This window comes from Aythya fuligula, chromosome 2 (assembly GCF_009819795.1).
Source record: "Aythya fuligula isolate bAytFul2 chromosome 2, bAytFul2.pri, whole genome shotgun sequence".
NCBI lineage: Eukaryota > Metazoa > Chordata > Aves > Anseriformes > Anatidae > Aythya > Aythya fuligula.
Window position 1 is genome coordinate 65,972,704 of NC_045560.1, and position 12,812 is coordinate 65,985,515.

At 37.3% G+C, this 12,812-nt stretch overlaps 2 protein-coding genes across 5 annotated transcripts in view; one reads left to right on the forward strand and one right to left on the reverse strand.

Annotated features, from left to right (window-relative positions):
- Positions 1 to 10,748, forward strand: part of FBXL2 (F-box and leucine rich repeat protein 2) — a 56,776-nt gene extending 46,028 nt beyond the window's left edge. For both annotated transcript variants that reach the window (XM_032181559.1, XM_032181560.1), the window contains 5 exons: positions 1,375 to 1,435; positions 2,945 to 2,989; positions 3,580 to 3,636; positions 7,744 to 7,956; positions 8,806 to 10,748. In XM_032181559.1, coding sequence (XP_032037450.1) covers positions 1,375 to 1,435; positions 2,945 to 2,989; positions 3,580 to 3,636; positions 7,744 to 7,956; positions 8,806 to 8,913 — 484 coding nt within the window. In that variant the 3' untranslated portion in view covers positions 8,914 to 10,748. The remainder of the gene's footprint in view (positions 1 to 1,374; positions 1,436 to 2,944; positions 2,990 to 3,579; positions 3,637 to 7,743; positions 7,957 to 8,805) is intronic.
- A 195-nt stretch (positions 10,749 to 10,943) lies between these two features.
- The window catches only part of UBP1 (upstream binding protein 1), a 37,968-nt gene continuing 36,099 nt past the window's right edge, over positions 10,944 to 12,812 (reverse strand). For all 3 annotated transcript variants that reach the window (XM_032181558.1, XM_032181557.1, XM_032181556.1), the window contains one exon: positions 10,944 to 12,803. In XM_032181558.1, coding sequence (XP_032037449.1) covers positions 12,766 to 12,803 — 38 coding nt within the window. In that variant the 3' untranslated portion in view covers positions 10,944 to 12,765. The remainder of the gene's footprint in view (positions 12,804 to 12,812) is intronic.

Below are 12,812 nucleotides of genomic sequence, written 5' to 3' on the forward strand. Positions count from 1 at the left end.
GCTGCATGCAATAATTTAGAAAAATTGGCGTGCTGGGCCAAGAAGCAAGCCAATGCCACGACAGAAATACTTGAGGAGATGTTACCAGATCAAAATAGTCTGCTACATGTGCTTTTACAGACTTGAGCTGCTATTGACTTCTTGCTCTTGGCTCAAGGGCATGGGTGTGAGGACTTTGAGGGAATGTGCTGTTTGAACCTTTCTGATTATAGTGAGTCAGTTCACAAATCTATTACTTTCCTGAAAGAGCACATGGGAAAGATTCAATACAATATTAATCCTTTTGATCAATGGCTCACTGATTTGTTTGGGACGATGCCTAGATGGTTACTGGGATTAATCAAAGAGGGATTAAGGATTCTGTTTATTGTGGTGTTAATCATCATTGTGTGTTGTATTGTAATGTGGTTAAAAGGTTACTTGCAAAACTGTTACATTGGGCTTGGTTTGCTCAAAAAGAAAAAGGGGGGATTGTTGAGGAATCTTTGAAACAGCAAGGAGGCCATGCCTTGCTGCATCTGAGCAAACCAAGCAACCAGGACGACTACGAGGAGTTGCCATTACGATGTTCCCTTATTGCCCGATTGAGGAATTAGAAATATTGTTGCCAGCAGCTGGCTTCAAGGACAAGATCTACATGACTGCTAATCACAAGGGGGTTGTTTTCTTGCAGTTGTTTGTCTGAGTGCTTTTGCCCAATAATCTTGTGTGAGACACTATCTGCCCCTGCTAAATTTGCTATAAAAGTCAGGCTATTCGGGTAATAAAGGAAGAGCATGATCTGACCGTGTTGGTGTGTCATGTTTTTTGCCGTTCTTCCTGCAACATTTGCTTTGGCCTTTGATAGTTTAAGCTCTTTGCTTTCTGTTGACTAGTTTCACAGTGCTTTGTGCACAGGCTCTGAGGACAAATTTCTAGTAAGTGGTTTCTTAGTTCTGTGGCTTCCCAACTTCCTGTGTTTAAATGACATGTTTTAGATGCAGCTTTTGTCTGTGTTTTTCTTGACTCAGGGTGTATTCTTGCATATAGTTGCTAAGGTAACACTTGAGAAAACATAAGCATTTTGCTGTCTTACTGAAACAAGAGGTGAAAATACCTGCAATTATGCATATTTCTTTTCACTAAATATTGAGAAAATTTGAGTATTAAATTTCATCTGCACTGTAATTATTAGACTCTTCTTATAAACTGGATCCAAATCTGCCTAGTGCTTCTTAATTGCAAATCACTATGAAAAATAGGCATGTGTGTTTGCTATTAAGATATAAGATACAGATAAGTATTTATTTTAAATTTTATAAGGCAGATGTATGTCTCAAATACATTTGCTTTCCTCTGTATTAATGTTTTCTTTAATATTGAAAACTTTTTCAGGATTTTGGAAGCTGCAAGATGTTCACATCTTACAGACGCTGGTTTTACCCTTTTAGCACGGGTAAGAGCCATTTCAGAAAGTTAGAGCCTACTTTGTTTTCGTTGCTGCTGAGCAGCTGTGAATTGATGTAGTGCTGCTGGGAATGAATATGAGAAGAAGAAAAATAAAGGAGAAAGAATCCAATGGAGGAGGGGACAAAAATTTATTTTATTTCGTTATTGTACTTAGAGCTGTGATTTGATGTGTTTTGCTATACTTCTCTACTTGTTTTCACTTTTTTCCTCTTTTTTTTTTTTTTTGGTATATTTAAATTGGATTTGTTATGCTTAGCATAACAATTCTAAAATCGCATTACTCATTCTAGCCAAATTTCTCATATAAACACGACACATACCTTGTCATGTTTAGACCTGAAATCATCATAGAATAGGTTATTCAGACCATACCTTCAAGCTACAAAAAAAAAAACCAACAACTTTCAGCCACGTATTGTAAACTATAAGGACTTGTGCCGGGATTCATGCTGTACATAAGTAAACATACTAATTATATCAAATGCTTAAAGTTATACTTGTATGCTTGCTGGTTTGAGAAATCTGGACTCAAAAATAATAATACTCTGTAGACAGGATTAATTTATACTAATGATATTTAGCATGAATGAGAGTCTTTCCAACCACAGTGGTTAAACAAGGTGGTTTTCTAATCATTCACCAGTACAGCCTTGGTCTTCCAGTAGTCACCTGAAGCCTGCTTCTGGGAGCTGCTATTAAACCATTTCTTCCTGTGCCTACTAACAATAAGGGCTGGGGGTAGGTCTGAGCAGTGGGACAGTGGTCTGCTATGAGGTCACAAGGTTACATCATTTTCTTGAAATTAGTCATGATCAGCTATTGAAAGTACTTCTAAAAGTTTGCTAGAGACCTCTAAGAATATTGGAATACTGGGAAAATTGCTTGTATTATTACTGGGAACAAAAGAAAAAGTGAAGTGCAGCTTTCTCCCAGCCTTAAAGTAGACCTTATTTTAATATTTTTGTCATTCAGTATCAAAACAAATTGTTTTAAGGCTTCATTCTAAAAGCATGGTGATAAATAGAGGTTTTACAGGCTTAAGTGTCTTTCAGATTAGTTTGATGCAGGTTGATGTACAAAGAAGTTGGATTCATCTGTATGCAGATTAGTTAACTTTAATAGAGATGCAATAAATACTATAGGATTGAAGTGAAGTTGACCTCAAGAGGAGGGAGGAAAGCAAGGATAGTTGAATTCTGTTCACATACTATTGCAAACTTCACAGGGCAAGTAGGAGAAACATCCCTTAGTAAGAGAACAGACCGAAAGCATAGCAGTTTGGGAGGTGGTGGGGGGTGTATTGCTTATGTTTTTTGTATTTTTTTTATTATTACTAATCATTGTCCTTTGGTTGTCAAATACTTATAGGGATTTAGCTCTCAATTTCTTCTTGAAGTTTGTGCTTTCCCATGTCACTAGCCCTATGCATGATCTCACAGCTATATGTTCTATTTCATCTTCTATTTATCCTTTTTTATTTTTTCTTCAATTTTAGAATTGTCATGAGCTGGAGAAAATGGACTTGGAAGAATGTGTTTTGGTGAGATTTAATAGGAAAAGGAAATATCAAACATTCAGTGTAAGGATGTAATGCCAATAAGAACATCAGCACTTTGAGATAAATATTCTGTGGCGGTTTTGGTGGGTTTTGTTGTTGTTTTTTTTTTTTTTTTTTTTTTTTTCTGAGTGCTGTGGTATTGAGAGTAAAAATATAACTATTGGGAAATTCTATACAAGGAAATAGAATCATTAAGGTTGGAAAAGACCTTCAAGATCATCTGGTCTAGCGATCACCATGCACCAATGTCACCCACTAAACCATGTCCCTAAGCACAAGGTTCAACCTTTCCTTGAACACCTCCAGGGATGGTGATGCCACCACTTCCCTGGACAACCAGTTCCAATGCCTGAGTACTCTTTCTGAGAACCAGTGTCTCCTAATTGCCAACCTAAGCCTCCCTTGGCGCAACTTGAGGCCATGAGGTGATCACCAACAGGTGATAGTGTGTTTTTCAGAAAAGTGCATGACAGAGATAAAACAGCTTTCATCTGTTACAGAAAGGGATATCTTACTTGAGGGTTGCCCTCACCACTGTCAGTAACTTATGTTTTTGTTTTTGTTTTCCCTAGATAACTGACAGCACATTGATACAACTTTCTATACACTGTCCTAAACTACAAGCATTGGTAAGTTTAACTTCTGTACATGAAATTTAACACACAACCCCAAACTGTATGTATATTGGACTGCGATGACATATGACGTAGCTGTGTGTCTGTGACATAAAAAACAGGCTATCCACTCTGTATATATATATGTTTCCTGAAGTAGAATTATACTATTCAAAAAATAGGCAGGTTTCACAAGTGTTCTAAAAGAAGCAGATTACTACTGAAATAATTAAATAAATTATGTGATAAAAATCATTATCTTTGGTTAAATAAATTGTGATAAAATAAATTAAAAACGTAATTATTTGTTATAAATAAAATTGTATATAATAATTTATGTATTATATAGTGCATAATATTTATAATTATGTGATAAAAATCATTTCCTCTGGCTATTACAGTGAGTAGTAACCAGAAAGCTTATATTTTATGGTTAACATCCTTCATACGTGATTCCTTAATTCAAACAAAATATAGGCAATTTAATGTACTCAGATCCTTTATAGATACTCTTACGTGTTTACTAATGTTTTTTTTTAGGGAGTATGAAACTTCAAGTTACAGACTGAAGCAAGTCAAATACTGAATAAACAAAAACTAAAAAAATAAAATCATCAAGTAAAGATAAATCCAAATCCCATTCTGTAATCAGTTTTGCATGTAAGCAGTTCTAACCAAGGTCTAAGTTTACCTAGTAAATTGTGGAACTTTTTTTTTGACATTTCAGAAGTAACTGGAGAGGATTGAGATTCCTTCAGTGGGGTACTCTACTTACCATATTTCAAAGAACTGTTTTTTAGGGAGTGGTTGGTTAGATTTTTCAGAACATTAAAATGTCAGGTGGCTTAAAATTGTCTATTCTTTAAAGGTACACCAAAATTGCTAGACCATCCATAGAGTAGGAGCTCCTGCATTTAGGGCCAGTTGTCCTGTAAGTGTAGATTTGTGATATGCTACTGTGAATGTACTTGTGAGAACAGGTATCTTTATAATCTGCTCTTAGATGGGATTAGAGGAAGGTTTGCTGCTTCATTAATTGAATTGTCTTATGATTGGCTTTTCCAGCTCAGTGTTACTAAGGTAGCAACATGAGGAGAGATGACTTTTACAAGGGAGCCTTACTCATTATTTCATAGAATCTTAGAATATCCCAAGTTGGAAGGGACCCATAAGGATCATCAAGTCCAACAATTTGTTGTTGTTGCTTTTTTATTTTTGTTTGCTCATTGTCCCACCTCATTTCTATACCATAATTCTTAATGCTAATCCAAACAAGGGTTGACAAGAGATATGGAGTCATTTATATGGCACACTGTCTGTTCTTTTGCAATGAGTATTTCTTTTTGTATTGTAGTCCCAATTGTCATCAGTACATGCAAGAGATCTTTTGTACCACTTCTGCCAGTGCTTCACCAGAGAGGTCATAAAAACTAATAATTTTCATTTATTAACCTGCTTCTGTTTGCTGGCACCAGTGAATACCTTTGTGTGTTAGTCCACAGACAGTGAAGTGTGGCAGTGGTAAAATAGCACAGTTTTCTAGGGGACCTGTAAAAATTAAATTTTGTTGTTGAGGTGTATATCCTATGTATAGTAATATTTGAAGACTGTGAATGAACAGTGATGGGTGAGAATTATAGGGACATTAAAAAAACAGGGTCACAGATGTTAACCTACATGAATTAATCTTGATACTTCAGATTTGAAATTGTGTACTGTTGATAGTTCTGTAAACTGTTATGTGGCTGTGGTTTAATATATGTTTAGGTATATTTGCAGTTTAAACAAGTATTTTGAAGTTGAATAAATCAATTTTGAATGCGTTCCTTGGTGTTCAGAGACTTGGTAGACAGTGGAAATAAGCAAAAGCAGTGTTAAACCAATTATAACCAACTGTTACACCTTCATTGGTGTCAAAGTACACAAATGCTTTACTACTTACTGGACTTAAGTAATTTCTGCTGCATGTGTTTAACATTTGTGCATTCAGATTTTTAGAGAAACTGTGAAACACTCTTTTGATATTCCTAGTGATGAGGACAGTTGAATTCTTCAGTTAATCATACTGTTTCTTACTGTCATGGTATATCACGCCATATTTGATATACACACAGCCTCTAATATGTATTAATAAAAATTAATTTGATCCTATCACTTTATTCTAAATATTTCAAGCAAAAATCTTCATAAGGTCAAACTTACAGTTTTTAACAAGTTTATGAGGTCAGAAAAATTACATGTTTTGCATATTTGTTTTACAAAGTTTTGTGAACTCAGCTGCACATCCTGTATTGTCCTTTCAGTACCAAATACAGTGTCTCAGGAAAGCTGAATTTTATAAGCTGCTTACTTCCTGGGATGGAAAACTCTTAATTAGCTAGCAAGCTGCTGCTATAGCCAACAGCTTCACATAATCTGTCCTTTCTTGAAACAGCAGGTCTGTTATAAATGATCTTTAACCCTGAAATTGCTGATTGTTTCCAGGCTGTAAGCCAATTCAAATGCTCAAAACATCCTAAAAGAAAGTAGGTATAGGAGAGAAAACTTAAATATTTAAAGAGTTAATAGACTCACAGAATGTAAACATATAAGATAAAATGCTGTTGGTAGGGTCAAGTTTTTAATTTCTTTGGCCTTTTGGAGACAGTATGCACTAGTTGTGGTGTTGCTCATCGTTGCTGTCTGCTTACACTTGATAAGTGAATAAAATTGAACCAGCTGGAGATGCAGGAAAGAAGATAGTTGTGGACTTGTCTCGCATTCTCTTCTGTGGTTACTCACTCATCCTTCATGCTGGTGAGCAAAGGAGAAAAAAGAAAGTTGAGAGGTGAGTTGTTCTGAAGGGCAGGGTGAGTTGTTCTGTATGACTGATAACAGGCAAGAACTGCTCATTACTCTATCTGAGGTAAAATAAGGGTAAGCCAGAGCTGGCAGTCCTCAGACTTCCCTGTCAGGCTCAGATAAAAGATGATAGATGCAATGTATGGAGAGAAGAAGGGAAGGATTACATATTTGATTCAGGTGATTGGCAAGAGGGACTGCTTAGTGCTGTTGTTTGCTTGTGCAGAGTTAAAAAGTACTTTTGGATTGCTGCAAGCATTTCTTCATCAGTTGCTGTCTGAAAAATACTTGCAGAAAGGAAGTGCCGCTTCAAAACCAGTCACTATTAGGCATAGATACAAGATACAAAGCAGAGGGCAGGGCAGAGAGCATAGAGCTAGCTGTGAGGACCCAGTGAGAAGAGTGTGTAGATCTTGTACGTCCCCAGTGCAGAAGTCTTGAGAGTGTTCATTTCATTGACAATGGAGTTTTTAAGCCTCCTCTGAGGAACGCTGTTTCTTATCATCATTATCAGAGCTTCATGTGCTTCTCCAAAAGTCATGAATTACCTAAAGGAAGCAGGAAACTGCTTTATGTGGTGCTACTGCCTGAGGTGATGCAAGTTTTTCCATGCTCTTGAAATGCAAGGGAGTAAAGAAGTACGCTGAAGAGGAGTGGAATTTTTTGATTTACTATGCTGGCTGTTGCAGAGGAGACCTGCTCCTCCAGCTCTGCAAGGTATTTGTTACTCCTTTTATGTGCAGCCTGAGGTGCTAAACACTTACAGTTTTCCTGAAACCTTTATTTGGCAAATCAGTCTGGACTTCTTTATCTGTGTGGACCTGCACTTGCTTGGTCCCAGTGGTGTGTATGAAAACTGACCATATCATGGTAGCTGTGGAAGTTACTGCTGTCAGTAGATCCCCATCTATTCCTGTATGTTCTTGATCAACTTTTGAAGTTGGCTTCTGTTTCTGGCATGCTGAATAGCCGTTTAGGCCTTGCTGTGACTGAGGTGCACAACACTAAACTCTCACAATCATCAAGAGCAGAGGGGGTTGAGGAGTTTGCCAGTGATGCATCTTTTGGTACTGTCAGCTCAAGTACTCTTTTTGAAGCAAAGTTAAATACAGCTCCTGTTTTGTTAACTTCAACTGATTCTTTTGTTACTGCTTTGGAAATAAGCTTTATATTCTTTGTAGCCCTTTAACCAATAGGAAGAGGTTGAGGAAGACTGCTGGTATTTAGAGGATTGAGTAGTTTTGAACTGAGTGATGTTAACTGTTTGCCTCTCTGTTTTAGAGCTTATCTCACTGTGAATTGATCACTGATGATGGGATTCTTCATCTGAGCAACAGTACGTGTGGTCAGGAGAGGCTTCAAGTGCTGGAGCTTGATAACTGTCTTCTCATCACTGATGTAACTCTGGAACACCTGGAGAACTGCCACAACTTGGAGAGAATCGAGCTGTATGACTGTCAGCAAGTCACGCGGGCTGGAATCAAAAGAATCCGAGTACGTGTTGTGCTGACTTGCTTGGGTGGGAGCACCCAAGCCAGTGATACTTCTTGAGACTGTAGGAGTTGCAGATGTCTCAGGCAAAGGAGCCTTCTGCTTTCTCTATGTATGTTAAATACCAGTTTCTATGGTTTTAGGATTTAGTGACTTTTTTTAATTCTCCCAGAATACACACTCTTACTATACAGAGCCAATAGTAAAACATCTGCATGGCAATTTCACTGAATGTGTTGTAGGGCGGTTAGGTCTTGGAATCTGGTCACAAGCTCTTTTCTTCAATGTCCAGCCCTGTTAAGTCAGGGACTGCATAACAGAGTGGGGGGAGGAGGTGGGACAGCATTTAGCCTTACTGTTAGAGTCACCTGCAGCTTAGTATCACACAGAGTTTTGTCCAAATAGTCTTGCAAATGGAAAGCTTGTCCCTGATAGTGACTGGTGAGGGCAGATGCCCTGTTCTATTTCCTGTTGCTTTCCAGGATGAGAGAAACAGGGAATATGGGAGACAAGGTACAGAGTAGTCTTTGTTCAATAGCTTGAAGTCCATCTCTCCTCTGTGGCAAGATACATGCTTCTTTTGGTAGAGAGCTCTTTGGCTGATGAGTGCTTTGCTGGGAAATAAAGGGGGAACCCTGACCACATAAGTGTGGCCAGGCATCAGTGTGCCTGAGCCAGATGGAGCACAGGAATTACGTGTCAGAAGGCAGCTTGGGGGGTTTCAGATGTACAGGTACTTTTTAGCTAACTCAACCTTAAAGAGAACCAACATTGGCAGTACTTGAGGTGTACTGCTTCTTTGCTAGTTATGCGTATTTCTCTGCCATTAATATCCAGGCTTTTCGTCCACAGGCTCATCTACCTCACGTGAAAGTTCATGCTTACTTTGCTCCAGTAACTCCCCCTCCTTCGGTAGGAGGGAGTGGACAGCGCCTCTGCAGATGCTGTATTATTCTTTGACAGTAAGTGCAACCACACTTTTTTTTTTTTGGTGAAGAAAAGAATTGGACTGAAAGTCAGTGGAAGGAGTCAGTTTCTTGACAGTTATAATGGTGGTGTTTGGTCATCTAGTTTTGTGACAAGAAAAAACACCTTTTTCCAGGTAGAAATCTTAACATACTGTTCAGATGTGGATTAAGTTGGTTGGTGATGCTTTGGTTTGTATTAGCAACTCCTTCCTTCCGTTGGCATGAGAACTGAAGTATCTTGTAAAATGGGAGTGTTTCAGCATAGTGGCTATTTGGTGAATATTCACTAAACTCGGAATTTACTTCGCATTTCTAAGCACTATTTGGTGTGAAGTTGTAAGCAGAAGTTGGGGGCTCAAGTAAGTCACACAAAGAAACTGAACCTGCTGTTCTGTAATATATGTGGCAGATTAAATATCAGGTTTAAGGACAAATCAGCTTTAGCAAACGACCAAAAATGCAAGGTAATCATGAGCTGTTACAGCAAAACAGCTTATACTTTTTCATGATTCAGCTTCATATTTAATTACATAATAGAACATAATAGGTAATATCCAATGGTAAGCTAGTACCTCATGGTAACTATATAAATAATTTTCAAAGTTTAGAACTTGGTTCAGTTAAACTACGTGTTTGTTGACAGCTTGCCCATCACTGAAGCACGTTTTATGCCCAATGCCATCAGCCTTAAAAAGAGGTTAGAAATCCACTGTGGTAGAGCTTGTGCACTCTACTGTAATTGGCTGCCACAATCATACATGGTGCTTACTGTAATGCTGTTACTGCGTGTCCTCGATTATCTCCTTGGTTTTGTAAGAGCAGGATGCAGCAGCTCCAGGAAGAGGGGTATGCTACTCGTGTTTTTCTACGGATGATGGAACCTAGGCAAAGTTGCAGGAACTTTGATGGAGTGAGGTCTTTGATTCAAGCTGTTTGTCCTATGCATTTTAGGGATGCAGCAAGCAGATAGGCAAGTAGATCCGTAGGCAGTTGAACCAGACCTACCCTGTGGTTTTCAAGTGTAGAAAGCCAAACTCTTCACATTTGGGTTGTTGAAGAAGCTGTCAACCTCTAAGTAATAATAATTAAAAAAAATCTAAGTATTAACTCTTAAGGCCATGCTTTCATCCTTAGTTTTCCAGTGCTAGAGGGTTAGATAAATCAACTCTTTTATATTAAGCAACCTAATTATCCAAGATAAACTACTCAACAGTTCAGAAAGCTTTTCTGTGTAAGATTGATTGTGTGTGTGTATGTTTTAAGAGTTCAGGGCCTGTGTGTTTACTGAAACCTAACAGAAATATTGGCTTCATTAAAAAGCAGTTGGAGAAGCTCCTATTGGGTAGTACTGCAGCCTCCCCGGCAATTTAGAATGAGGTTTTGAATGTGAATGCGAACATTAAGAGACTTTGATGGGTAACAACAGCTGCGTTTTGTTCATGCTTCACACATTCACAGGTGATGGGGATGGTAAATGAAGATATCAACTTTATGGATAAATAACAGATTGTAGTGCAGTACATGGATTTCTTTACTACTACAAAATAAGTCAATTAAGGCTTGTTTTGCACAGTGGTAGCGGAGTGTTGTTACAATCAGATTTCCATTAAGATAAAGCTATAATAGAGTTTAAAGCAGATTTTATTCTCAACTGTACCAGGAAAGTCAGTGGTAGGTACCAGTATGTCAAAATATGTTGCCTTTTGTTGGCTCATTTTTTCTAAGAACATAATGAACATTGTAAGTCTATTGCATAAAAGATGTACAAAAACAAATGGAACCTACTCTGATATAGGCCACTTAAATAAACAATAAGCTGATGTCAAATTCCGATTTCTTTGAATTATTTAAGTAAGTTTTCTATTGGAAGCAGCAGTTGGGCGTGTGTTGGGTGCAGGATAAACTACAGAGCTGGTTTGCTTCAATTATTTACTTTTACCAACCGTTCACTGCTAGGATAAACTTCACAGTCTAACTCTTAACAGAAGTATCTCCAAGATGTTAAAAGAAATGAAAAGAACGTTTACAAAATTATTGAAAAACATTTATTATACTTAAATTGAAATGTGTACATCTTATTAAAAAACAAAAGCAATTTGCTGGTGCCATAATTTAATTCCAATTTCAAGTGAGCTGGACAAACTACTGTACAACTTTCAATATTCTTTAAAATTAGATATTTGGATACTTTCCAATCAATCTTTCATAAAACATTTGGATTTGAATATGGTATGAGCTGAAAAGACACAATTGTCAGTTCAAGAAAATACTAGGACCAAACAATACCCAAGTATGAACAACTTATAGGCAGAAATGTTTAAGTACAGAAAATGTTACTTTCAGTGCAGAAAAACATAAAAATAGGAAAGAAACTCTAGCTTTGATGAATTTAAATTTTCAAAATGCTACAGGTTTAAGAAGCTTTTCTTCTAAGCATTTGAGCCAGTTATGAAAGAGGGAATGAAAAATCTAAGCTGCTTTTTTACATGCTGTAGTAGCTGTTCACAATGAACACTGCAGCATAAAAAGCAAACTATTCCCAAGCTTGCAAGCCAGAGATCAAGGTGGAAACTTTCAGAGGCACAAAATGACAGATATGAAACTGTCACTTAATACCTTTTGAAGTATTCCCCTTTGAGTACCTAGAACAGTTGAAACAATGTTAACATAGGAAATGCTGTGCCATGTCTTTACTAGAAATATCCAAAATATTGAAAAAACACATTGCCTGGTTCAAAGTAAAGTAAATATTTGGTCATATGGTAGAGGCACTGTAACAGTTTTACAGTATGCATCTGAGGGCAAAGAGTCAACAGAAAAGGTAAGATACTTGTTCATAATAGTGACTTCAGTAAGGTTTTACCTGCTGGTAAGGAGACTTAAAGGGTGCATTATTTAGTGTTTCTTAAGCAATTTACTTGATGCAGAAAGTGATGATAGCCCCTTGGTGCCAGTGGGTCAAGTTCCCTCAAGAGCGTAATACCATAAGTCCTACAAATCCACCTCTCACTGCTAGTATTTTTAAACCCACAATGTTACAAGCAAAGAGTTGAACTGCAGCAGTGCTCTGCAGAGAATCTAGGAAACTAAAAATAAAGGATGCATAGGCAATTCTTTTCCATTAAATTTGTTAAAGCAAAACACAATTACGTGGTACCCCATAGGATTTATATTAACCTGTCCAATAAGGTACTACTGATAATGCAGTTAGCTGCATGCATATATTGCATCTGTCTAGGACTTCTTAAAAGCCCTATTCTGGCATTTACACTTCTTACATACACTCTTATAAACAATTTACATGGAAGCTGTTTTGACAGCTTTGTTCTCAAAGACCCAACAACCTGATCACTATCAGCTTAACTACTCATTTCCACACAGATTAATATGTGCTCTGCTAACATCAAAAAAAAAATAAAATCAGCATAAGGTACAAGCAAGTAATAGACAAACTGGCACAGAAAGGTAAATGCCCTCAGATAAGTTTACATTCATCTCCAACTGGATACAGGTAATAGAAAAGCAATAGTGCTTCACTTCTAGAAACTGTATCTACTGGCCATAATTTGCCTTATTTCAGTAAAGGGCAAGCACCTTTGCTTACATTGTCTTCCATGCCTGTACATAAGCTGTCATGGCATTATACCTCTCATGAGGACACTTAGTTATGGCAGTGATAAGGAAGTTCACTTATCAAACAGCTCATTTGAAAGGTAGGTCATCTTGTGTTTTCAATATGAAACATCTTATACAGTGAAGTTAGATCCGAAGTTTTTGGATGATCTTCATAATCTTTAGGCAGGACTTCATTCTGCATTGGAATATGTGTAGCAATCATGTGACATCACTTCAAAATTATATGGAAGCCTTCACCATTTTCAGCTAAAAAAA